Source organism: Theropithecus gelada, chromosome 8, assembly GCF_003255815.1.
Source record: "Theropithecus gelada isolate Dixy chromosome 8, Tgel_1.0, whole genome shotgun sequence".
In the NCBI taxonomy this organism is placed as follows: Eukaryota; Metazoa; Chordata; class Mammalia; order Primates; family Cercopithecidae; genus Theropithecus; species Theropithecus gelada.
In genome coordinates, this window is record NC_037676.1 from 146,432,551 (window position 1) to 146,460,057 (window position 27,507).

At 48.9% G+C, this 27,507-nt stretch overlaps 1 protein-coding gene across 3 annotated transcripts in view; it reads left to right on the forward strand.

Annotated features, from left to right (window-relative positions):
• The window catches only part of MROH1 (maestro heat like repeat family member 1), a 120,870-nt gene that overhangs the window by 59,737 nt on the left and 33,626 nt on the right, over nt 1-27,507 (forward strand). For all 3 annotated transcript variants that reach the window (XM_025395032.1, XM_025395033.1, XM_025395034.1), the window contains 2 exons: nt 18,578-18,651; nt 20,913-21,035. In XM_025395032.1, coding sequence (XP_025250817.1) covers nt 18,578-18,651; nt 20,913-21,035 — 197 coding nt within the window. The remainder of the gene's footprint in view (nt 1-18,577; nt 18,652-20,912; nt 21,036-27,507) is intronic.

Genomic DNA, 27,507 nt, shown 5'->3' on the forward strand with positions numbered 1-27,507 from the left:
TTTTTTGAGACGGAGTCTCGCTCTGTCACCCAGGCTGGAGTGCAGTGGCCGGATCTCAGCTCACTGCAAGCTCCGCCTCCCGGGTTTATGCCATTCTCCTGCCTCAGCCTCCCGAGTAGCTGGGACTACAGGCGCCCGCCACCTCGCCCGGCTAGTTTTTTGTATTTTTAGTAGAGACGGGGTTTCACTGTGTTAGCCAGGATGGTCTCGATCTCCTGACCTCGTGATCCGCCCGTCTCGGCCTCCCAAAGTGCTGGGATTACAGGCTTGAGCCACCGCGCCCGGCGAGACAGGGTTTCACCATGTTGGCCAGGATGGTCTCAATCTCCTGACCTGGTGATCTGCCCACCTGGCCTCCCAAAGTGCTGGGATTGCAGGTGTGAGCCACCGTACCCATCCTTAAGGCTAATTGAAGTGATTAGTGATAATCCTGAAAACATACTATTTTTCACAGGTGAGCTTGTGGTTTCCAGCATGGCTCTTCCGCAGGTCAGTGCACAGTGGCCATGGCCCGCCAGCCCTGCAGTCTGCCCGTGCTCAGCCTGTTATAAAAGCAACAAAGGGACCACATGTGACCCACAAAGCCTAAAATATTTTCTGTCTGCCCTTTTCAGAAGCGGAGCACTGCCCCCTGTCCTGTGAGGTTCACTGTCAGGTGCTGGGATGCAAACAGCAGCCACTGAGGAAGGCACATAGAGTTCTGGGACATGTAGGAGCAGCTTGAGAAAGCAGCAGGGCTGGTTGGGGAGTGGCTCACGCCTGTAATCCCAGCACTTTGGGAGGCTGTGGCGGGCAGATCACTTGAGGTCAGAGTTCAATACCAGCCTGGCCAACACGGTGAAACCCTGTCTCTACTAAAAATACAAAAAAAAAAAAAAAAAAAAATTAGCCTGGCGTGGTGGCGGGCACCTGTAATCCAAGCTACGTGGGAGGCTGAGGCAGGAGAACTGCTTAAACCTAGAAGGCCTCCGGAGGTTGCAGTGAGCCGAGATGGCGCCACTGCACTCCAGCCTGGACAGCAGAGCGATACTCTGTCTCAAAAAAATAAAAGGTAAAAAAAAAAAAACAAAAACAGAAAGCAGGGCCAAGGGAGGACAGGGGCAGAAGGGGCCACAGTGCGAATGTCACCAGGCTAAGAATCAGGTGCAGGCACCTCAGGACACCCTCTGCGGCCCTTGCCCCACCAGAAGCAGCCTGAGGTCCTGCTGCTTTGGGCCTGTCCAGATTTCAGAGCCCAGGGTGGTGCTGCGGTGGGCTGTCTGGATGCTGGGGGTGGGGAGGGGCACACCCGATCTGTGTGGAGGGGTTGGGAGGGGAGCGCCCCGTCTGTGGAGGGGCCCAGAGAGGAGCGTCTGCTCTGTGTGGAGGAGTGGGGAGGGGAGTGCCCGCTCTCTGTGGAGGGGTTGGGAGGGGAGAGTCCCTTCTGTGGAGGGGCCTGGAGAGGAGTGCCTGCTCTGTGGAGGGGAAGAGAAGGAAGCCTGGGCTCTCCGTGGAGGGGTTGGGAGGGGAGCGCCCGCTCTGTGTGACGGGGCAGGGAGGGAGGCGCCCCCTCTGTGGAGGGGAAAGGAGGGAAGCGCGGGCTCTCCGTGGAGGGCCTGAGAGGAGAGTGCCTGCAGCTTTCACACAGAGGGGCTGCTGTGGTCAGTGGTCCTTGGGGAAGGGAGCCTCAGAGGCATGGCGCGTGTGGCAGCCCCACAGAAAGTAAAGCATCTGCGTCAGCAGCGTGCACTCAGCCTCGGGTGGTAGAAGTAACCCTTGAGGCAGGTGCTCTTCTCCCCATTTACTTGATGAGGTTGGCATCTGAAGTGAAATTCTTATGGAATTCTTAGTGCCCATGCTCTTGTTAGAGATGCGTTTTTCCATTCAGAAGTTCAACATTTCATGGGATTAACCATGCTCAGCTTCCCTTTGTTAATTCATCAATCACATTTATGCTTTTCAGCATTCACTTTGTTTTCCCCACGTTTCATTTTTTCCTTGAAGTTCTTTCTCTGTGCATTTACATATGTACAAATGCATGTACGCAAGGAAATATTTTAACCAAATGACATACTTCAAAACATGCTTTTTTCACTTGCTGGTATATCTTAGATAACTTTTAATGCATCTGTGTCATTTTTTGGTTTTGTTTTGAGACAAGGTCTCGTTCTTTCACCCAGGCTGGAATGCAGTGGTGCAATCATAGCTCGCTGCAGCCTTGAACTCCTGGGCTCAAGCAATTCTCCCACCTCAGCCTCCCAAGTAGCTGAGACTACAGGTATGCACCAGCACATTCTGCCAATATTTTTGTATTTTTGTAGAAATGGGGTCTCCTTATGTTGCCCAGGCTGGTCTCGAACTCCCGGGTTCAAGTGATCCTCCTTCCTTGGCCTCCCAAAGTGCTGGGATTACAGAAGTGAGATGGGCACCTAGGCCATCTATGTCATTTTTAATTATTTTTATTTTGAAGTATAATACGCATATAGAAAAATGTACACATGTTAACTGTTCAGCTCCATGAGTAATCACACAGTGATCCTTTGTATTTATTCACCAACCAGGTAAAGAAATGGGACATCAACAACACCCAGGGATGGCACTCTCAAGCCCCTTGGAAGGGGTGACTTCTAACAATAGTAGATCGTGTTACTGTTTTGGGATATTGTGCAAAGAGAATTGTACAGTGTAAATAATTTTGTATCTGGCTTCTTTTCCTCAGTATTCTCTTGGTGAAATTTATACATATAGTACAGTTCATTTATTTTCATTCCTGTGAAGGATTCCAGTGAATTATCTATTACAGTGATTCATTCTGCCTGTGATGGGTAAATGGCTCTATCCCGTATTTAACTGTTAATGCATAATCCACTATTAACATTTGTCCTTTACACAGTTAGTGTTGACCTAGATGTCGAATTTCGGGTTATAAAGTGTGTGTGTGTTCAAGTTGTGTACATAAACCCTTCTGTTTTTCCAAAGTAGCTGTTTATACCCCAATTTATACCCCACACCTTATGTCTCACAAGTGGCTTATGAGCATTTTTGCTTCATGTCCTCACCAACATTGGCTGGTCTTTAATTTTAGCCATTTTTGTGGGTGTGTTATGAGGTCCTGCTTTGTTGCCCAGGCTGGTCTCCAACTCCTGGGCTCAAGCAGTCCTCCCACCTTGGCCTCCCAAAGTACTGGGATTACAAGCGTGAGCCATTTCACCCAGCCAGAAGTCATCAAGTTTTCAATGAAAATATTGGAACATGATTGCAAGTTGAGGCCGTGGTTGGTCCCTGCATGTCATTCTTTCAGTCCATGGTCCAGAGAGCCGTTTCTCGTGTTAGACAGACACCAGGCCATCTCAGTTTAAGTGGCTGGGTATAAAAGTCTGAGGTATCTTCATATGTTGCTTTCTTGTCTTCTAGAATCTATTACTGATATTGATAACTCATTGCTGACTATCTGATTTGACTGTGATTTTCCTTATAAATGATTTCGTCTTTTCTGCCTAGATGCCCAAAGGATTTTTATATATATATAAATCCTTTGCATACACACGTACACACACACACACACACATACACACACGCATGCATGCCAGGATTACGGGCTATTTTTATATTTTAAAACCGGAAATTTTACTGTGTCTCAGTGCTGGCTATTCTGAGTTGATTTCCCCCTAGGTCCGTAGAGTACCCATGCAGCATGTGTGTCAATTCTGTTTTATCTCAATAGACCTGGGTTTTGTGTCACAGCATTTCAGTACTCCATGACTTCGGAAGTCTTCTTTGGGATTCCCTGTTACGTGTGTGTTGTGTCATTGTGCCTATCTTACATAGTTTTATAAATCAAATCTTTTAAAAACTTTTGGCCTCCAGTCATATTTTTTTCCAGAATTTTATTTTCTGAAATTGAACATAATCTTCAATAGAAATGCAGTAAAATGCATACATCTTTGTTTGTTTGTTTGTTTGTTTGTTTGTTTGTTTTTGGAGACAGAGTCTTGCTCCGTCACCCAGGCTGGAGTGCAGTGGTGCGATCTCGGCTCATTGCAAGCTCCACCTCCTGGGTTCAAGCCATTCTCCTGCCTCAGCCTCCCCAGTAGCTGGGACTACAGGCGCCCGCCACCTCATCCAGCTAGTTTTTTGTATTTTTTAGTAGAGACGGGGTTTCATCATGTTAGCCAGGATGGTCTCGATCTCCTGATCTCGTGATCTGCCCGTCTCGGCCTCCCAAAGTGCTGGGATTACAGGCTTGAGCCACTGCACCCGGCCAACCTTCAGATGTATTTGTGTGCTGAAGTTCCTGTTCAGGTCTTTTTTGCGGGGGGCAGGGCGGTGGTTGTTTTTTGAGATGGAGTCTTGCTCTGTCACCAGGCTGGAGTGCAGTGGTGTGATCTTGGCTCACTGCAACCTTTGCCTCCCAGGTTCAAGCGCTTTTCCTGCCTCGGTCTCCCAAGTAGCTAGGACTACAGGTGCCCGCCACCAAGCCTAGCTAATTTTTGTATTTTTAGTAGAGACAGGGTTTCACCATGTTGGCCAGGATGGTCTTGATCTCTTGACCTCATGATTTACCCACCTCGGCCTCCCAAAGTGCTGGGATTACAGGCATGAGCCACCACGCCCAACCCCTGTTCAGATCTTTTGCCCATTTTGATTGATTGACAGAGACAGGGTCTCACTACGTTACCAAAGCTAGAATGCAGTGCTGTGATCATAGCTTACTGCATCCTCGGCCTCCTGGGCTCAAGTGATCCTTCTGCCCCGGCCTCTGGAGTAGCCTGGGTTACAGGAGTGCACTACCATGCCCAGCTGTTGTTCATTTAACAACTGGGTTGTTTGTCGTTTTATTATGATTATTTTGTAGTGTTCTTTTTTTTTTTTTTTTTTTTTTTGAGACGGAGTCTCGCTCTGTCGCCCAGGCTGGAGTGCAGTGGCCGGATCTCAGCTCACTGCAAGCTCCGCCTCCTGGGTTTACGCCATTCTCCTGCCTCAGCCTCCCGAGTAGCTGGGACTACAGGCGCCCACCACCTCACCCGGCTAGTTTTTTGTATTTTTTAGTAGAGACGGGGTTTCACCGTGTTAGCCAGGATGGTCTCGATCTCCTGACCTCGTGATCCGCCCATCTCGGCCTCCCAAAGTGCTGGGATTACAGGCTTGAGCCACCGCGCCCGGCCCATTTTGTAGTGTTCTTTATTGGATACATAGAGATATAAATATATGTTTTTGTGATTAGTACCTTTATGTCTAAGAAACCTTTGCCTGCCCAGAAGTCATGAAGATATTCTTCTATATTTTCTTTTAGATGCTTTATTGTTTGCATTTGCAAATTTATGTCTATGATTCATCTTTTACTAATGTTTGAGTATGGTTGAAATGTAGGGGGCAAGGTTATTTTTTATAATTACTATTTTTTTTTTGAGACAGAGTTTCGCTGTTGTTGCCCAGGCTGGAGTGCAGTGGTGCGATCTCAGCTCACTGAGGCTTCCACCTCCCAGGTTCAAGCGATTCTCCTGCCTCAGCCTCCCGAGTATCTGGGATTACAGGCATGTGCCACCATGCCCAGCTAATTTTGTATTTTTAGTAGAGACGGGGTTTCACCGTGTTGGCCAGGCTGGTCTCAAACTCTTGACCTCAAGTGATCGGCCCACCTCCACCTTCCAAAGTGCTGGGATTACAGGTGTGAGCCACTGCACCCAGCCTGCAAGGTTATTTTTATGTGGATGTCCAGGTGTTCCAGTCTCGATTGTTGAAAAGACTTTACTTTCTCCATTGAATTGCTTCTGTGCCTTGGTAGAAGATCAGGTAACCTTATGTATGAATTTAACAACTGCAGTAACAAAGTAATACAGACTGGGTGATGGGTTTTTTTTTTTTTTCCTATTACCCTGATCTCTGTTTTATCTTCATGTGCATTTTTCCTGTGTGCCTGTCTGTATCCCTGTATCCCCCTTTTATAAGGGCACCAGCCATATTGGATGAAGGGCCCACCCTACTCCAGTGTGACCCCGTCTCAACTTAACTCATTAATTCTGCAGTGACTATTTCCAAATAAGGTCACATTCCGAGGTACAGGGGTTGGGATTTGCACAAATGAATTTTGAGGCCACAATTATATGCCTACTAATATAGAGCATCATATATTAGTAGGCATATTTCAGGACTGTATTCTTTCCTCACACCAATATCACACTTTTTTTTTTCTTTTTTGAAACTCTGTCACCCAGGCTGGAGTGCAATGGCATGACCTCGGCTCACTGCAGCCTCTGCCTCCTGGGTTCAAGCGATTCTCCTGCCTCAGGCTCCTGAGTAGCTGGAATTACAGGCATGCGCCACCATGCCCGGCTAATTTTTGTATTTTTAATAGAGATGGGGTTTCACCGTGTTGGCCAGACTGGTCTTGAACTCCTGATCTCAGGTGATCCACCTGCCTCTCAGCCTCCCAAAGTGCTGGGATTACAGGCATGAGCCAATGCGCTCAGCCGTTTTTTTTTGCTTTGTTTTGTTTTTGGTTTTTTTGTATATTTAGTGGAGACGGAGTTGCACCATGTTGGTCATGTTGGTCAGGCTGGTTTCGAACTCCTGGACTCAAGTGATCTGCCCGCCTCAGCCTCCCAAAGTGCTGAGATTATAGGCCAATATCACACTTTCTTAATTGTTTTAGTTTTATTGTAAGTCTTTAAATCTCATAGAGGATGTCCTTCAACTTTTTTCGTCTTCAAGATTGTTCATCCCTATTGAAAAATCGTTAGTATAGGCCGGGTACGGTGGCTCACGCCTGTAATCCCAGCACTTTGGGAGGCCAGGGTGGGTGGATCACGAGGTTAGGAGATCGAGACCATCCTGGCTAACATGGTGAAACTCCGTCTCTACTAAAAATACAAAAAATTAGCCGGGCGTGGTGGCAGGCGCCTGTAGTCCCAGCTACTTGGGAGGCTGAGGCAGGAGAATGGTGTGAACCCAGGAGGCAGAGCTTGCAGTGAGACGAGATGGTGCCACTGCACTCCAGCCTGGGTGACAGAATGAGACTCAGTCTCAAAAAAAAAAAAGAAAGAAAAGAAAAATTGTTAGTATAAAAGAAATCATGATGGTCTCGATCTCCTGACCTTGTGATCCGCCCGTCTCGGCCTCCCAAAGTGCTGGGATTACAGGCTTGAGCCACCGCGGCGGCGAACCCGGTGAAACCCCGTCTCTACTAAAAAATACAAAAAAACTAGCCGGGCAGGGTGGCGGGCGCCTGTAGTCCCAGCTACTCGGGAGGCTGAGGCAGGAGAATGGCGTGAACCCGGGAGGCGGAGCTTGCAGTGAGCTGAGATCCGGCCACTGCACTCCAGCCTGGGTGACAGAGCGAGACCCCGTCTCAAAAAAAAAAAAAAAAAAAGAAATCATGAAAGAGCACAGTGGCTCACGCCTGTAATCCTAGCACTTTGGGATGCCGCGACAGGCAAGATCGCTTGATCCTAGGAGTTTGAGACTAGGCTGAAAATCATGTTGAAACCCTGTCTCTACTAAAAATAAAAAAAGTTAGCCGGGTGTGGTAGCATGCATCTGTAGTTCCAACTACTCTGGGGACTGAGGTGAGAGGATCACCTGAGCCCAGGAGGTTGAGGCTGCAGTGAGCTGTGACAGTGCCACTGCATTTCAGCCTTGGCTACAGAGTGAGACCCTGTCTCAAAAAAAAAAAGGAAGGAGGGAAGGAAATGTAGAAACCACATAAAACAAATGTGTAACTTAATACATCATTCTAAGACAACAACATCAGATGTACCACCAGGTCTTTTGGATTGAAGTTGCCAGGCCGGGCGCAGTGGCTCAAGCCTGTAATCCCAGCACTTTGGGAGGCCGAGATGGGCAGATCACGAGGTCAGGAGATCGAGACCATCCTGGCTAACACGGTGAAACCCCGTCTCTACTAAGAAATACAAAAAATAGCCGGGCAAGGTGGCGGGCACCTGTAGTCCCAGCTACTCGGGAGGCTGAGGCCGGAGAATGGCGTGAACCCGGGAGGCGGAGCTTGCAGTGAGCTGAGATCCGGCCACTGCACTCCAGCCTGGGCTACAGAGCGAGACTCCGTCTCAAAAAAAAAAAAAAAAAAGTTGCCACTGAGACTCCCCTCCTTGCATCCTATTCCAGTCACAGTTCTTCACTCCCCAGTAAGTAACAGCTATCCTGATTTTTATAGTAATTGCTTCCTTTATTAGTTGTGTCCACTTTAAACGCTTACCTATGGCTGGGTGCGGTGGCTCACACCTGTAATTGTAGCACTTTGGGAGCCTGAGGGGGGCGGATCACTTGAGGTCAGGAATTTGAGACCAGCCTGGCCAGTATAGGGAAACCCCGTCTCTACTAAAAATACAAAAATTAGCAGGCGTGGTGGCAGGTGCCTGTAATCCCAGCTACTTGGGAGGCTAAGGCAGGAGAATTGCTTGAACCTGGGAGGGGGAGGTTGCAGTGAGCCGAGATTACACCACTACATAGACATGCCCTATGCGGTGGTTCACACCTGTAATCCCAGCACGTTGGGAGGACAAAGCGGGCAGATCGCTTGAGGCCAGGAGTTCGAAACCAGCCTGGGCAACATGATGAAACCCCGTCTCTACTAAAAATGCAAAAATTAGCTGAGTATAGTGACACACCTGTCCCGCTACTCAGGAGGCTGAGACGTGAGAATCGCTTGAGCCCGGGCGGCAGCAGTTGCAGTGAGCCAAGATCGTGCCACTGCACTCCAGTCCGGGTGACAGACGGAGATTCTGTCTCTCTCTCTCTCTCTCTCTCTATATATATATATATATATATATATATACACACACACACACACAAATTTATGTAAAGATAATATATAAATATATTTTTACATAGATTTAAGTCTTTTTTTGGAGGCTTGACCATTGGTGATTTTATTTTTAGTGTGGTAAAATACATGTAACATAAAATTTGGCATCTTAATCATTTTTAAGCAAATGCTTCAGTAGTGTTAAGTACATTCTCATTGTCAGGCAACTGTCACCACCATCCACCTCCAGAACTCTTTTCATCTTGCAAAACTGAAACTCTGTGCCTGTGAAACAGCAACTCCCCATATTTAAGTCCCTCATAAGCTACAGGTTCCCCTCTGTTCTTTCTCTCATAATTTATCTGTAGAAGAACCTGGCTGTTTGTTCTGTGGATTTGTTCATCGTTGAGTTTTGCTGACTGCATTGTCAAGGTGCAAGTCAACATGTTTCTCTGCCATCTGAATTTCTAGCACATTGGCAACTGAATTCAGAAACAGATTCAGACTCAAGCTCAGTCCCTTGGGCAAGACAATAGGGGTCATGTAATACGCGGTATTCTCTCTTTTGAACATCAGTCTTAGCAGCATTGATGCTGAATGCCTGTACCCATTAATTAATTAATTGGTGGGAAGATGATACTGTAATTCTATCATTTTTTTCATTGATTAAGTGGAACACCTTGACAAAGAGATACTTGCCCCAGGTACCATGTGGTTACCCAGAGGTATGGTTCATGTAAGAAAGGCAGAGTTGGCTGGGCGCAGTGGCTCACACCTGTAATCCCAGCACTTTGGGAGGCCGAGGCAGGTGGATCACAAGGTCAGGAGTTCAAAACCAGCCTGACCAACATGGTGAAACCCCCTCCCTACTAAAAATACAAAAATTAGCTGGGCATGGTGACGTGCGCCTGTAATCCCAGCTATTCAGGAGGCTGAGGCAAGAGAATCGCTTGAACCCAGGAGGCAGAGGTTGCAGTGAGCCAAGATTGCAACACTGCACCCCAGCCTATGCGACAAGAGTGCAATTCCATCTCAAGAAAAGAAAAAGAAAGGCAGGTTCAGCCTTTGATTCTTTTGTGTTTTTATCAGTTTTCAAGGTAGTGGATTAGCTTCCTGTCACCCTCCAAAGGTAGTTTGGTAAGACGCGTTTGATGGCTTCAATGCAGTGCAGTCATCACCATTATCGAAGCTCAGATTGTCTCATCTTTGGCAAGGGCAGCCTCTTGAGATCTGAATCCCTCGGACACAGCCCTGCTGGTCTTTGGCAGCTCATGTTTTAGGCTTCTTTCATTTCTTTCTTTCTTTAGACCTGGAATTGGCCATTTCTACAAAAATAGCCCTGGTTCCTTTTAGTGAGAAGCTGCAGGGTTTTTTTGTTTTTGTTTTTCAGAAAGGGTCTCATTTTGTCACCCAGGCTGGAGTGTAGCGGCTCAAACATGGCTCACTGCAACCCTAACCTCCTGGGCTTAAGGGATCCTCCTATCTCAACCTGCCAAGTAGCTGAGACTTGCAGGTGCACACCACCATGCCTGGCTAATTTTTCTATTTTTTGTAGAGATGGGGTCTCACTGTGTTGCCCAGGCTGGTTCTGAACTCCTGGGCTCAAGTGGTCCACTTGCCTCGGCCTTTCAAAGTACTGGCATTACAGGTTTGAGTCACTGCACCTAGCCAAGAAGTTGCCTTTTAAGACAGTAGTCTGTTTCTGGAAGGCTCAGTACTTCTGGATGGTTATTCCTGGGATTTTTCAGTAGACAGAGCTAGGAAATATCTCTATCAGTAGATAGAAAAAATACCTTATGAGTTCATGTTGATATTTCCAGTTCAACATATGGGTCTCAGAGATTTTCCTCTTTTCTGTTACATCTTTTTTTTTTTTTTTGAGATAGTCTTGCTCTGTTCCCCAGGCTGGAGTGCAGTGGTGGGATTGTGGCTCACTGCAACCTCTGCTTTGCAGGTTCAAGTGATTCTCGTGCCCCGGCCTCCCTAGTAGCTGGGACGACAGGCATGCACCACCACACCCAGTTAATTTTTGTGTTTTTTGTACAGATGGGGTTTCACCATGTTGGCCGGATGGATCTTGAGCTCCTGGTCTCAAGTGATCCACCTGCCTCAGCCTCCCAGAGTGTTGGGATTACAGGCGTGAGCCACTGCATCTAACCTCTTTTTCATTACATCTCTATCTCTGTTCTCAAGAATCTAGTTCTCAAGGTTAATAGAATCAGACTATCCCATAATTACCGTTTGTTTGATCTCTGTTACACAGGCAGCACTAACACCAGAATAACACTGATGTCGCCATCACCAGTCACGTGACTGAAACATGAGGACTGCCCTGCATGTGCTCCTCCACAGCCTGCTGATCTAACAGCCACACCCTGCGTCTGTTGTTTGAGTCACCATGGTGTTACATCCCGTGCTGTCCCTTCTCTGCCTTCTTGGTGTTGGTTCTGCAGGCAACTGCCCATGTGGCACCCAGCCCTATCCTCTGTTCGCGGCTCTCTGCCACTCTTGTCCAAAGCTCATTCTCTGTAGGTTCCATGGGAAGGGCTCATGGGAACATGATCCTCGACCTCACGCTTGCTGGTCACGGTTTCTTGTGCCTTTTGTAGTTGATGGTTTTGCTGGTTACAGGATTCTTGGTTGACATTTCCTTGAGTGTCTTAAATAAGTTATTCCATGTTTTTCTGGCAGAGAGTTGCCAGATTTAGCAAAAACGAATAAACAGGCCGCCCCAAATATTGTGTGGGTCATTTTTGTACTGAAAACATGATTTGCTGGGCTAGGAGCAGTGGCTCACGCCTGTAATCCCAGCACTTTGGGAAGCTGAGGCAGGCGGATCACGAGGTCAGGAGATCGAGACCATCCTGGCTAACATGGTGAAACCCCGTCTCTACTGAAAATACAAAAAATTAGCCGGGTGCGGTGGCGGGCGCCTGTAGTCTCAGCTACTCGGGAGGCTGAGGCAGGAGAATGGCAGGAACCTGGGAGGCAGAGCTTGCAGTGAGAGGAGATCGTGCCACTGCACTCCAGCCTGGGCAACAGAGCGAGACTCCATCTCAAAAAAAAAAAAAAAGAAAAACCAAAAATTAGCTGGGTGTGGTGGCGGGTGCCTATAATCCCAGCTATTCGGGAGGCTGAAGCAGGAGGATCACTTGAGCCTGGGAGGCAGAGGTTGCAGTGAGCCAAGATCACACACTGCACTCCAGCCTGGGCAACACAGCAAGACTCTGTCTCAAAAAGAAAAAATTTTTGTTGTTTATCTGAAATTCAAATTTAACTGAGCATCCCATATTTTATCTGGCAACCCTATTCTGGCATAAAGCATTGTTATCCAAGTCTGATGATAATCTAATTTTCTATCTTCTTCGATGCCATGGTTTTTTTGTTTTGTTTTGTTTCTTTGTTTTGTTTTTGTTTTCTGATGTCCAAAAGATGTTCTTCTTTTTCTTTAAACACAGTAATTTCACTAGAATATCCTGATGTTGGTCCTGCAGTGCCCTATAGTTGGAACAGAGCCCTGCTCCTCACCACGGCCTTTCTGCTCCCACCAGCTCCCTGGGCCATCCTCCTACTATGGACCCCTCCTTGGCCACACTCGGCCGCCTGATGTTGGAGGCTCTTCCAGCCTGGAATCTTTCTGTGGCTCCCACATAGCCAGCTCTCTTCCTTTGAGTCTTAGCTTCAGTGTCACTTTTCAGAATAGCCCTTGGTGCTGACCCTCCTCTTCCAATGCGACACCCCCATGAGTATGTTTCTCAGCCTCTTGTCGGCTCCTCTCCTGATGCCGCCACAGTCTGTGGTGATCTTATTTACTGTCCAGTTGTCTTTGTATCTTTTCCATTAGGACAGAAGCCACTTGAGGGCAGGCCCCATCTGCCTTGTAAAGGGCCTGGCAGGGAGTTGGCCTCCCCATAAACTTGAGGAGTGAATAAAATATTGCAGGTAAACCCCAGTGCATGTGTAATGTTATCGGTGACCGTAACTTTTGTGCTTTTCAGTTCGTTTGTTGTCTTGAATCTCAGGGACATGGGCCCGGATGGGCCTGAATCCTCAGCCGCACCCTGGCTTGCTTGTGTTCTGCATTCTCGTAAGGGGCCGCGGCCACCCCAGCCATTGTTCCCCTTGTCTCCTCTTCTGGGAGGCAACTGCTCATGGCTCAGGTCCATTGTTCTATTGGGTTGTTTGTTTGTATTCTTCAACTTTTTGTGTTAGGGTTCTCTAGAGGGACAGAACTAATAGGATAAATGTGTATATGAAGGGGAGTTTATTAAGGAGTATTGACTCACGCGATCACAAGGTCCCGCAATAGGCCGTCTGCAAGCTGAGGAGCAAGGAAGCCAGTCCCAGTCCCACAGCTGAAGAACCTGGAGTCCGATGTTGGAGGGCAGGAAGCATCCAGCACAGGAGAAAGATGCAGGCTGGGAGGCTAAGCCAGTCTAGTCTTTCCATATTCTTCTTCCCACATTTATCCTAGCCATGCTGGCAGCTGATTAGATGGTGCCCACCAAGATTGAGGCTGGGTCTGCCTCTCGCAGTCCACTGACTCAAATGTTCATCTCCTTTGGCAACCCCCTCACAGACACACCCAGGAATGATACTTCACATCCTTCAATCTAATTAACACTCACTATTAACCATCAAACTTTTTAGTCTTTTATTGGGAAATACAAATACAGGTTGAGTGTCGGTAATCTAAAACTTAGAAATCACAAACGTTCCAAAGTTCGAGACTTTTTGAACACTGACATCATGATGAAAATGACCTTAACACTACAGAAAATGTGCAGAAACACCATGTGGACTGTGCGATGGGCTTACTGAAGAGCTGCAGCAGCGGGACTTGTAACAGAGAAATAAACTATGGCAGTGTACAAAATCAGAGTGATGTGTAAGACAAAAACCATTGTTAGTGAGGCAGATGGCCCTGGAGGAATCATTCTGAAAAGCATCTGGCAGAATGCCTCTCCTCCCTAGAGGACCACTTCCTGGTCCCTCAGCTGCATCTGAGGTTTCTTCTCACCTAAAAATGAAACATGGGCCGGGCGCGGTGGCTCACGCCTGTAATCCCAGCACTTTGGGAGGCCCAGACGGGCGGATCACGAGGTTAGGAGATTGAGACCATCCTGGCTAACCCGGTGAAACCCCGTCTCTACTATACATAGAAAAAAAATAGCTGGGCGTGGTGGCGGGCCCCTGTAGTCCCAGCTACTCAGGAGGCTGAGGCAGGAGAATGGCGTGAACCTCAGAGGCAGAGCTTGCAGTGAACCGAGATTATGCCACCGCACTCCAGCCTGGGCGACAGAGCAAGACTCTGTCTCAAAAAAAAGAAACACGGACCAGGTGCAGTGGCTCATGCCTGTAATCCCAGCCCTTTGGGAGGCCGAGACAGGCAGATCACTTGAGGTCAGGAGTTCAAGACTAGCCTGACCAACATGGTGAAACCCCCGTCTCTACTAAAAGTACAAAATTAGCCAGGTGTGGTGGCATAAGGCTCTAATCCCAGCTACTTGGGAGGCTGAGACAGGAGAATCACTTGAACCTGGAAGGCGGAGATTGCAGTGAGCCGAGATCGCACCATTGCACTCCAGCATGGGCAACAAGAGCGAAACCCTGTCTCAAAAAAAAAAAAGAAAAAAAAAGAGCCTGGCACGGTGGCTCATGCCTGTAATCCCAGCACCTTGAGAGGCTGAGGCGGGTGGATCACGAGGTCAGGAGAGCGAGACCATCCTGGTTAACACAGTGAAACCCCATCTCTACTAAAAATACAAAAAATTAGCCGGGCGTGGTGGTGGCGGGCACCTGTAGTCCCAGCTACTCGGGAACCTGAGTCTCGCTCTGTCGCCCAGGCTAGAGTGCAGTGTCATGATCTCAGCTCACTGCAATTTCCTCCCCCCAGGTTCAAGCGATTCTCCTGTCTCAGCTTCCCGAGTAGCTGGGATTACAGACACCCACCACCATGTCCGGCTAATTTTTGTATCTTTAGTAGAGACGGGGTTTCACTATATTGGCCAGGCTGGTCTCAAACTCCTGACCTCGTGATCCACCCGCCTTGGCCTCCCAAACTGATGGGATTACAGGCGTGAGCCACCGTGCCTGGCCTCCTGCTAAGTTCTTATATGTGAATAAGTGTAAGAAAATGATTGCTTATTGAGCTGGGCATCGTGGCTCATGCCAGGAATCCCTGTGTTTTTGGAGGCCAGAGTAGGAGGATCGAGTTCAAGAGTTGGCGACTAGCCTGGGCAACATAGTGAGATCCCATCACTTAAAAAAACAAAACAAAACGATTGCTTACTGGTAGCATATAAATTTAGCCAGGAGTGATGGGAGTGGCAGACAACCACAGATTGTCCACATGGATGGCTAAAAGGTGGCACTTTTGCTTTCTAACAGTTCAATGTACACAAACTTTGTTTTGTGCACAACATTTTAGAAATCCTGTGTGAAATACCTCCAGGCTATGTGTATAAGGTGTATATGAACCATAAATGAACTTTGTGTTTGGACTTGGGTTCCATTTCCAGGAACTCTCATTATGTATTTGCAAATATTCCAAGCTCTGAAAGGCCCCAAAATCTGAAACACATCTGGTCCCAAGCATTTCAGATAAGGGATGCTCAACCTATCCAAGCTGAAAGTTCTTAGAACACACAGGTGGGTTTAAGAAGTCGTGTTTGAGCTGAGCCCATCAGCCCTTCCACGGCAGTCACTGACTCTCAGGGACCAGACCTTATTGTTGGTTGTCTTGTCTTGTCTTGTCTTTTCTCTTCTCTTTTCTTTTCTTTTTTCTTTTCTTTTCCTTTCCTTTCTTTTCTTTTCTCTTTTCTCTTCTTTTCTCTTTTCTTTTCTTTTTTCTCTTCTCTTTTCTTTTCTTTTCAGACAGGGTCTCGCTCTGTCACCCAGGCTGGAGTGCAGTGGCACGATCTTGGCTCACTACAGCCTCTGCCTCCCGGGTTCAAGCGATTCTTGCACCTCAGCCTCCCGAGGAGCTGGGACGACAAGTGTGCACGACCGCACATGGCTGATTTTTGTGGGACCAGACCTTATTGTTTTAGTTTTGCCACCATTGTGTGAGTCCCTAAGTAATATAATGTGGTCTTGCCGGTTTCTGAACTTTATAGAAATAGGATCATATTGCTGTATTCTGTGTTTTACCGCTTTGTCCAGTAGGGCGTTGTCAGGATTCCTCTGGTGGCTGTGTTAGTGCCCGTCTGCTCACTTCCATTGCTGTGTCCTGCCCCATGGCTTGGAAGCCAGCGCCCCATTAGCCCTTATCCTAGTGTGGTGTGTGCTCAGGCTCTTAGCAGTTTGCTGTCATAAACAGGCTGCCCTGCGTGTGTCAGAGCTCCTCTGGTGCAGGAACATTACCTGAGATGGACTTGTTGGGTCTTAGGTATATGTATCCTCTGCCTTTTAGATGAAGATGAGGTGTTTTCCAACGTCCCCATGGCAGCTTCTCCAGCAGCCTCCAAGCATTCCACCTGTTCCAGCGTCCTTACTCTCATGAGGTTTTGCACCGGACTCCTGCGCCTATTCCCGTCGGGCCGTCATCCTGTGTCTCTCTGGCCAGCGGGGAAGCCCGGTGGCGTTGCTTGGGTGTTCGCAGTTGGGATTTTTGTTCACATCTTTTATCTTTCTGTTGATGAATGTTGTTCTCATCAACTTGTTGGAATTCCCTGCACCCTTTGCTGTGTCCACCACAGTGGCTGTCCTTCCAGCTCTCTTCATACTGTTTTGATTAACAGAAATTCTGAACTTCACTGAACTTCAGAGTGGTCCTCTCCCCTCCCCTCCCCTCCTCCTCCCCTTCCCTCCTCCCCTCCCCTCCTCCCCCTCCCCTCCTCTCCCCTCCTCCCCTCCCCTCTACTCCCCTCCCCTCCACTCCCCTCCCCTTCTCCCCTCCCCTTCTCCCCTCCCCTTCTTCCTTCCCCTTCTCCCCTCCCTGCTCCACTCCCCTCTCCTCCCCTGTTTTGACAGGATCTTGCTCTGTGACCCAGGCTAGAGTGTGGTGGTGTGATGTCAGCTCACTGCAACCTCCAACTCCTGGGCTCAAGCGATTCTCATGCCTCGGCCTCCTGAGTAGCTGGGACTATAGGTGTGCACTACTACCCCTAGCTAATTTTTGTGGTTTGGTTGTTGTTGTTGTTGTTTGTTTTTGAGACGGAGTCTCGCTCTGTCGCCCAGGCTGGAGTGCAGTGGTGCAATCTCGGCACACTTCAAGCTCCGCCTCCCGGGTTCACGCCATTCTCCTGCCTCAGCCTCCTGAGTAGCTGAGACTACAGGCGCCTGCCACCATGCCCGGGTAATTTTTTTGTATTTTTAGTAGAGACGAGGTTTCACTGTGTTAGCCAGGATGGTCTCGATCTCCTGACCTCGTGATCCACCCGCCTCTGCCTCCCAAAGTGCTGGGATTACAGGCGTGAGCCACTGCGCCTGACCAATTTTTGTATTTTTTAGTACAGAAGGGGTTTGTCCATGTTGTCCAGGCTGGTCTCCAACTCCTGCACTCAAGTGATCCACCCACCTTGGCCTCCCAAAATGCTGGGTTTACAGCCATGAGCCACCGCGCCCAGCCCCTTACATCTTTTCTTATTGCCTTCTATACTTCCCAGTTCTGAGGCTATGAAGATCCTTCTACAGCATCTTCTAAAAGCAGTATTGTGTGTCTCATGGTTAGATCTGGAACCTGTCTTTTCTGAGCTTCTGTGTCACACGTCTGTTTCATCCTCCTAACCCAGGACTGGAGTTGCCCCAGACATGACAGGGGAGTTCCCATAAGGGAGTGTCCCAAACCCTCAGAGAAGGGACCAGTTGGGATCCCAAAGAAGCACTAAATGCCAACTCAGAGCATTAATTAGGGGAACATTGGCATAGAGAGCTGCAGCTGGCCTGGAAACCGACAGTGAGGGACAAGGTGTTCTACCCGGGTGCCTCGAAACCAACAGTGAGAGACAAGGTGTTCTACTTGGGGGCCTGAAAACCGACAGTGAGAGACAGCGTGTTCTACCCGGGTGCCTCGAAACCGACAGTGAGAGACAACATGTTCTACCCGGGTGTGCCCGCATTGAGGGGCCAGGGTATGGGGTTTATGTGCAGGTTTAAGGCATTGAGTTCCAGGCATGAAGAGGCTGCGTCTAGATCTGCTATTTGCTGCTCCACAGTCCCTGGGGCCTCAAGTTCCTCATCTGTGACATTGGGGTTGTGGTGACCCTTCTCTCCGAGGACTGTCGTGTGGGACAGCAGTCCTGTCCTGTGCAGTGGACCTCAGAGGGCACCTGCACTGTTCCCAGCATCCTTCATTTATAGTCTCTCAGCCACTCTTTGATACCCACTTTTTATCCCCATTTAAATGTCAGGAAATGAAGGCCTGTTGATGGTTCTCAAGGGGATTCCCAGACCAGCAGCATTAGCTCAGCTTGGAACGTGTGAGAAATGCACACCTGAGCCCCCCAAGACCTGCTGAGTCAGCGCCTGGAGGGGGAGCAAGAGAGGACCCTGCCCCCAGTGCTTAATCTGCCTTCCAGTGATTCTGACGCTGTAGCACTTGAGAAACACTGAAGGAACTTCCCTGGCATTGGAACCTGGGTGTACCTGACTCAGGCCCATTCTTCTACAACCGCCCTAAACTGCCAGCCACTTAGCTTTTGAATTAGGTAGAATGATGTTATTTGAGGAAAGTAAATTATTTGTCCCCTGAAGAAAAGTGGGCATGCTTTGCTTACGCTCCCTCTTTTTCCTACACGGGGACCACGGGGAGGCCAGACCCCTGGTGATGTGGATATGGGACCCTGAGGTCCTCATCTCAGTGGTAGACTGAGCTGTCCTGTTTGTTTCTTGCAGCTGCTCAGATGGAAGATAAAAAGCCCTTTATCCTCTCTTCCATGAGGCTTCCTCTCCTGGACACCAACAGCAAGGTAAACCACATGGGCCAGCCCAGGCTGCCGCACCACACCACAGGCAGCTGCAGGGTGTGGCCAGGCCGTGCTGTGAGGTCACTCACCGACCAGGCGGCCACCACCCTCGACTGGACTGAGCTTGGGAACAAAGGACGACAGTGTGCCGTTCAGTGTGTGGCTGGTGCTTTTCCCACACCTCACTCAGGAAACAATCCCCAAGACCACCCCACAATCGCACCGGTTACAGGCCCACGGGTCCCCAGCCCCTCCTTCAGGCTCAGTGATTCTCTAGAAGGACCTGGAGCTCACGGTGCTGCTCTGCTCATGGTGATTGCAGCGAAAGGATGCAGGTCCACGTCCAGATGGTTGGGGTGCCTGGGACAGAATCCAGGAGGGCCCACACACAGAGCTCCCAGCCATCCTCCCCTGGGGTCGCGGACGGCGTTAGACCCCCGCCCCTCCTCGCAGCAGCAGTGTGAGTCAGCGCACACAGAACATCAGAACTAGGGAAGCTCCTGCCTTGGGGTCTGTCATGTGGACCCGGTTGGTGCCTTCATGGCTGAGCTGTCTCCAGCCCCTCTGGAGGTGGAGCTGATGCCATGTGGCCCATAGCCCCCACCTGTCACATGAGACCATCTGGTGTGGCCCAAGACCCCAGGTGGACAAGAACATTCTTACCAGGCCAGATATTTGGGGCTTAGTGATGACCTCCCAGTACCCCAGGGCAGAGGCCAGGCCTGTCTTTGGGTGGGTGGATCTTTGCGAAAGTTAGGACTGCACTCAGGTTACCCAGGGGCTGCTGGCTTGGGTAGGACCTGCTTGCTACAAGGGGAGCAGAGACCCCCAGCCCTCTGGGGGCTCCTCCAGCCTTTGTACTGGGCCTCCTCTTGGGGTCCTTCTGTGAGACTCTTGTTGTGTTTCCCCAGAAGCTACTGAAACGGACCCCATGCCACATCTGTTGCGGTGCCCCTTACGTGTCCCACACACTCCCCAGTGTTCAGAACTCTTCCCAACATGCCCCGGCAGGGTTTTTTGGTCCTTTTGGACGCCTGCAATGCCAGGTGGTTAAACACACACAGTCTGGGCAGTCTGGGACCAACCGGCTCGCTCCTCCACACCCACCCTGTTCCCTGAGATAGCACAAGGAGGAAGTGCTTGGAGAAGCCTCCTTGGGGTGGGGACACTGGACCTGGCAGCTGAAGGGGCAAAGGCATGGTCGCGATGCTGGAGAAAAGGATCCCCAGGGAGGCAGCATAGGCAGAAGCCATGGCTCAGGGGAATGGCTGGTTTGGCCACATTGGCCTGGCTGTGCCTTCGAGTCACCAGGCATAGTTACTGGGTGAGGCTGGACCTGCAGGCTCAACCCTAGGATTGTTTGGGTAATAACTGCAGCTTCAGGGACTAGATTTATGGTGCACGCAGGAAACATGGGGATCACACGAGAGAAGCTAGCTCGGAAGGACATCAGCCCCATCCCCTGAGGCCAGGGTGAGCCCCGGAGGGAGGGACGGGTGTATCTGGAACCTGGGAAGGGCAGCCGCCGATGCACAGGAGGCGGAGGTTGGGGGCAGGGTGGCTTTGGGAGGAGCCCTCAGCAGAGGCGCTCTCGGAGTTGGGGTGCAGCTTGATGGAAGTGGATAGAGGAGGGAAAGTGAGAGAGATGCTCCCCTCTGGCAGCAGGGGAGGGAGGCAAGGGGAACTGGAGGAAAGACTCCTTCCCTGTGGACCTGAGCACATCCACAAGCTGTGGGAAGGCTGCCTTCCAGGGGCGAATGGGCCTCCACACAGCCTAGGGACAGAGAAAAGGGCAGACACAAGCACAGGTGGGTACAGGTACGTCCAGCTACAGGTGTGGGTGCAGACCCAGGTAGGCAGGTATAGATATGGGTGTGAGTGCAGGCTTAGGTGTGGATGCAGATAAGTATGGGTATGGGTGTGGGAGCAGGCATAGTTGTGGATGTGGGTGCAGGTATGGATGCAGGCACAGGTGCAAATGCGTGTGCAGGCATAGGTGTGGGTGTTGGCGCAGGTATGTGGGTACAGGCCCAGGTGTGGATACAGGTAGGTACAGATGTGAGTACAGGTGCAGGCCCAGATGTGGGTGCAGGTAGATCCAGGTACAGATGTGGGGGTAGGTCCAGGTACAGGTGTCAGTGTAGCTGCAGGTGCAGGCACATGTGTGGGTGTGGGTGGGAGGAAGAGTGAGGTTCCTCTCTTCTGGCTGGACTGGCATGGCAGTCTCTGCATCCCCTTCCTGATCTCCCGTTTGTTCTGGGCAGGTGAAGCGGGCAGTGGTGCAGGTGATCAGTGCCATGGCCCACCACGGCTACCTGGAGCAGCCTGGAGGTGAGGTGATGATTGAGTACATCGTGCAGCAGTGCGCGCTGCCCCCCGAGCAGGAGGTAAGAGGCTGCCACCTTGCCTGCCTCCTAGGCCCACGTTGCCCCTGACCTGTGTTAGGCACTCTCGTCAGGAGCCTCTGGCCCGGCAGAGGGTGGATGCGTGGGCTGCAGTCTGCGTGCGGAGGTGCCCTCTGCTGTCTTTTGTTTGTTAATAGAGACAGGGTCTTGCTCTGTGGTCCAGGCTGGAGTGCAGTGGCTATTCTCAGGTGTGATCATAGCACGCTGCAGCCTGGAACTCCTGGGATCAAGCGACCCTCCCGCCTCAGCCCCATGAGACTGCAGGCACACGCCACTGTGCCCGGCTCCCTCTGGTTTCTGAGTCAGAGCCTCTGCACTGAGCCAGTCCTCTCGGCAGCTCCCAGGACTCGGAATGCAGAAGCAGGAAATAGAGTTTGTCCTGTTTGGGGCTTTTCTATTTAAGAAGTTACTGTACAAATACCAGTTTCTTCTTGAAGGAGAGCAAGTGGCGAAATAACCCACAGATGGTCTAGACAGCCTCTGTCCCCCTGAACTGCTGCCCGCTGGCTGCTGAGCACGTCTGCACTCGAGTCCCTGGCTCTGGGTCTGGTTCTTCAGGTTGGCAAAGCTGGTCTGTCCACCGAGGCCAGCTGAGAACAGAGAGGCCGCCCTGCTTGTGTTCTTGTGACCATCACTGTAGTGCCTGCTGTGCCCCAAGTGGGATACGTGAATTTATCTGGAAACATCAGAGCCCAGGGAGAGTATGCTGTGATGTTGCCTCTAAGTGCGTGGTCGTTAGTGAGGAAGCTGCGCACGTGTCTGTTCTGCAGGCCCCAGCAGGTGGGCCACCACCAGCTCAGCTGATTCTGACCTCAGCATCTTCACAGCAGCTCCATGGGTCGTTAGGCATGACCTGGAGAGCCAAGGCCTCTGTTTTAGTCTTTTAGTTCCCAAGGTTTGGGAGTTGGAGGTTTCTTTGAATATTAGAAAACGTTATTAAGGTTTTCTAAAACCAAAAGAAAAACCATTTTGAATAGATGGAATCTCACAGACTCAAATATTTTTATCTATATAATAATAATTATTATTATTTTTGAGACTGGGTCTCGCTCTGCCACCCAGACTGGAGTGCACTGGCGAGATCACAGCTCACTGCAGCCTTGAACTGGGCTGAGGCGATCCTCCTCCCTCAGCCTCCTGAGTAGCTGGGACTACAGGCTCATGCCTCCACACCTGGCTAATTTTTTATTTGTTGTAGAGATGGGATCACACTATGTTGCCCAGGTTGCTTTTGAACTCCTGAGCTCAAGCAGCCCTCCCACCTCGGCCTGAAAAAGTGCTAGAATGACAGGTGTGTACCACGACACCCCAGCACTCGTGTTTTAACCGCAGCACCTTGCTGTTTCTGTGGAGCCTCTCAGTCTGCATTGCTTTTTGTGTGGGGTTCAGTGTAACGACCTTTCTGCTTTTGCATGTTTCAAATTATTTGTGATAAAATGTTCAAAAAGCAAAGCAGGACATGTTGCTCTGAGACAAGTGGGCCTTGGGGTGTTCGCCAGACACACTACAGAGGGGGTGAGTGGCAGCGGCCGGCCCTGTGGTGCCACTGGGTGCTGGGCTCTGTGGTGCAGCCCAAGGGGTGGCCAGATGATTCTGGGGCAGTCAGGTGCAGGGCCACTGGAGAGGAGAAGACAAATCCAGGGAGTCTCGCCTGGATGTAGATTCCCCTTCAAGGTTTTTGGAGAAACATGAGTTAAAGATTAGAATTAGTTATTATTGGCCGGGCGCGGTGGCTAAGCCTGTAATCCCAGCACTTTGGGAGGCCGAGACGGGCGGATCACGAGGTCAGGAGATCGAGACCATCCTGGCTAACACGGTGAAACCCCGTCTCTACTAAAATACAAAAAAAAATTAGCCGGACGAGGTGGCGGGCGCCTGTACTCCCAGCTACTCGGGAGGCTGAGGCAGGAGAATGGCGTGAACCCAGGAGGTGGGGCTTGCAGCGAGCTGAGATCCTGCCACTGCACTCCAGCATGGGCAACAGAGCCAGACTCCGTCTCAAAAAAAAAAAAAAGAATTAGTTATTATTTTGCCATTTTATTTCTATTACCCCACCTAACTTTCTTTTTTTTTTTCCATTTTTTTTTTTTTTTTTTTTTTTAATTTTTTAGAGACAAAGCCTCACTCTGTTGCCAAGGCTAGAGTGCAGTGGCACGATAATGGCTCCTTGCAAGCTCAAACTCCTGGGCTCAGGCGATCTTCCTGCCTCAGCCTCCCAAGTAGGTGGGGCCACAGGCATGCACCAGCCACCATGGGTGGCACTTCTTGTGCCCATTTTCAAATTGGGTTGTTTTCTTATTATCAAATTTTGAGAGATCTTTCTATATTCTGGGCACAAGTCCTTTGTTGGATTTATGGCTTATAAATATTTTGTTTTCTTTTTTTTTTTTTTTTAAACTTTTAATACATACTGTTTTGTTCTTGAATAGAGACAGCCTGTGTTCCCAGGCTGATCTCTGACTCTTGACCTGGAGTGATTTGCTTGCCTCAGCCTCCCGAAGTGCTGGGATTATAGGTACGGGCCACTGCGCCTGCCCATAAATATTGTCTTACAGGTCTGTCGCATTCTTGTCTTTTTGCTTTCTTAACCCTGTCTTTCAGAGAGCAGAAGTTTTAATTTTTTTTTAATGGCCAGTTTACTTGAGATGGAGTCTCGCTCTGTTGCCCAGGCTGGAGTGCAGTGCCGCAATCTTGGCTCACTGCAACCTCCGCCTCCCAGGCTCAGGCAATTCTCCTGCCTCAGTCTCCCGAGTAGCTGGGATCACAGGCATGCACCACCACGCCTGGCTAATTATTTATTTTTTAAATTTTTTTTAGTAGAGACAAAATTTTACCATGTTGGCCAGTCTGTTCTTGAACTCCTGACCTCAGGTGATCCACCCTCCCCAGCCTCCCAAAGTGCTGGGATTACAGGTGTGAGCCACTGCGCCTGGCCTAAAAGTTTTAAGTTTTAGGATTCACATATATACCTATGATTCATTTTTAGTTTGTTTTTTTTTTTCTTTTTGAGATGGAGTCTCTTCTTATTGCCCAGGCTGGAGTGCAATGGTGTGATCTCAGCTCACTGCAACCTCCACCTCCTGGGTTCAAGCAATTCTCGTGCCTCAGCCTCCCAAGTAGCTGGGACTACAGGCGTGCACCACCACACCCAGCTAATTTTTATATTTTTAATAGAGACAGGGTTTCACCATGTTGGACAGGCTGGTCTCAAACTCCTGACCTCAGGTGATCCTCCTGCCTCGGGCTCCCAAAGTGCTAGGATTACAGGCGTGAGCCACCATGCCCGGCCTTTTGAGTTAATTTTTGTTAAAGTGAGGTGTGCTTGAGGCTCATTTTTTTGCATGTGAATGTCCAGTTGTCCCAGCACCACGTGTTGAGAACACTCTTCTCTGTACATTGACAAATTGCCTTGCATCTTCGTCAAATATCAGGCAACTGTATGGATTATCTCTAATGCTCCAGCTCCGCTCATCTGCGGAATCTGTCATCATCTGTCATCAGTACCCCACTGTCTTTCCATGGCTTTATGTTAAGTTCTTTTTTTTTTTGAGACAGAGTCTTGCTCTGTTGTTACTCAGGCTGGAGTAAAATGGTGCCATGCTGGCTCACTGCAGCCTCCACCTCCCAGTTCAAGCAATTCTCGTGCCTCAGCCTCCTGAGTAGCTGGGATTACAGGCATGCACCACCTGGCCCATCTGAGTTTTGTATTTTTAGTAGAGATGGAGTTTCACTGTGTTGGCCAGGCTGGTCTCGAACTCCTGGCCTCAAGTGATCCACCTGCCTCGGCCTCCCAAAGTGCTGGGATTGCAGGTGTGAGCCACTGTGCCTGGATGCTTTATAGTAAGTTCTGGAGTCAAGTAATGTGAGTTTTCCATCTTTGGTCTTTTTTGATCATGTTTTGGCTATTTTAGTTCCTTTGCTTTTCCCTGTAAATGTTAGAGTCCTCTTGTTGATAATATTCAGTCTTCCATGAAAACAGCACGTTTCTACATTGATTTAGGTCTTCTTCGATTTTGTTCACCAGTATTTTGTAATTCTCAGCATGTAGAGTCTGTATATTCTGGTATTCTGTTAGATTTTTAAAAGCTATTTTGTTTTTACTGCCATGGTAATGGTACAGTTTTGTTCGTTTCAATTTCTAAGTGTTCATTGTTAGTGTATAGAATATACAATTGATTTTTGGATATTACCGTGTATCCTGTGGCTTTGCTTTTTTATAGATTCTTTGGGATTTTCTACATAGAGCATCATGTCTTCATATAGGCAGTTTTCTTTTATTTGTAAATCTAGATGACCTTTCTTTTTTCTTGACTCACTGCATTGGTGAAGTCTCTAGTGAGAGCAGCCACCCCTGCTTTGTTCCCATGAGGGGAACATACTGCCTTTTACTATTAAGAATGCTGGGGGCAGCCGGGTGCGGTGGCTCATGCCTGTAATCCCAGCACTCTGGGAGGCTGAGGCGGGCAGATCATTCAATCTCCTTGAGTTCAGGAATTCAAAACCAGCCTGGACAACCTGGCGAAACCCCATCTCTACAAAAAATACAAAAATTAGCTGGGTGTGGTGGTGCATACCTGTAGTCCCAGCTACTCTGGAGGCTGAGGCAGGAAGATCACTGGAGCCTGAGAGGCAGAGGTTGCAGTGAGCCAAGATCATGCCACTGCACTCCAGCCTGGGCGACAGAGCTAGACTCTGTCTCAATAATAATAATAATAATAATAATAATAATACTCTTTGCTAATCTCCTGGACAACTTGTTGCAGTTTCTCCATCAGCAGTTTCTGCTGCACCGTGGTATTTTTGTTGTGAAGAAGATTTCTTTCCTTAACCCTCAGGAACCAACTTCTGCCAGCTTCCAGCTTTTCTCTTCCAGCTTCCTTACTGCTCTCAGCCTTCACAGAGTTGCAGAGAGTTGCTCTGGATTAAGCTTTGGCTTAAGGGAATGCTTGGCTGGTCTGATTTTCTGTGCAGACCAGACTTTCTCAATGTCAGCAGTAAGGCTGTTTTGTTTTCTTATCATTCGTGTGTTCACTGGAGTAACACTTAATTTCCTTCAAGAGCTTTTCCTCTGTATTCATGACATGACTGACTAGCACAAGAGGTCTGGCCTTTAGCCTGTTTCAGCTTTTGACATGCCTTCCTCACTAAGCTTAATCAATTCTGGCCTTTGATTTAAAGTGAGAGATGTGGGGCTCTTCCTCTCACATGAACACATAGGGGCGATTGTAGGCTTTTAATTGGACTAATTTCAACATTGTTGTGTTTCAGGGAGCAGGGAGACCCTAGCAGAGGGAGAGAGGTGGGGAGTGGCTGGTCAGTGGGTCAGGACACCCAGCATTCATTGATTAAGCCTGCAGTTTTATACACTGCAGTTCATAGCACCCCAAAACAATTGTGATAGTAACATCAGAGATCTCTAATCACAAATCACCATCACAGATGTAATATTAATGAAACAGTTTGAAATATTCCAAGAATTAGCAAAATGTGACACAGACACACACCAAGCACATGCTGTTGAAAAAGGCACCATAGACTTGCTGGACACAGGGCTGCCCCAGACCTTCCACTTAGTTAAAATACAGCACCTGTGACGTCCAGTAAAGCAGAGCTCAGTGAAACAAGGTCACGCCCGAATGGGCTTGCTTGCTTGTTTTTATTGACACATAATAGATGTCCGTATACTTGGGGTACATATGATAATTTAATACATTCATATTATGTGTAAAGATCAAATCAGGGTAACTGGGATATCCACCACCTTGCATGTTGGTTTTTTCTTTATGCTAGAAGCATTCTAATTATTCCTTTCTAGCAATTTGGAAATGTACAATAGATTATACTATAATCTATAGTAGGGTAAACTATAGTCATTCTACTGATCTGTAGGATACTAGGTCTTTTTTCTGAATATATATTTGAACCCATTAATCAGCCTCTCTTCATTCCCCCACCTTCTACCCTTCCCGGCCTCTGGTAACCACCAGCCTACTTACTATCTGTCTCCATGAGAGCCACTGTTTTGCTCCCACCTGTAACAGGTTTTCATTGATGCCCTTTATCAGCTTGAAGAAATTTCTTTCTATTTCTAGTTTTCTAGACTTTATTATGGATGTTATGGATTGATGTCAAAATTGAAACAGTTTTGTGCATCTGTTGGTGAAATTATGTATTTTTTCTTCTTTTGACTGTTAGTATGGTAGATTATATTGAGTGTTTTGTTGTTGTTGTTTTTTTTTTTTTTTGGACGGAGTCTCGCTCTGTCGCCCAGGCTGGAGTGCAGTGGCCGGATCTCAGCTCACTGCAAGCTCTGCCTCCCGGGTTCACGCCATTCTCCGGCCTCAGCCTCCCGAGTAGCTGGGACTACAGGCGCCCGCCACCTCGCCCAGCTAGTTTTTTGTATTTATTAGTAGACAGGGGGTTTCACTGTGTTAGCCAGGATGGTCTCGATCTC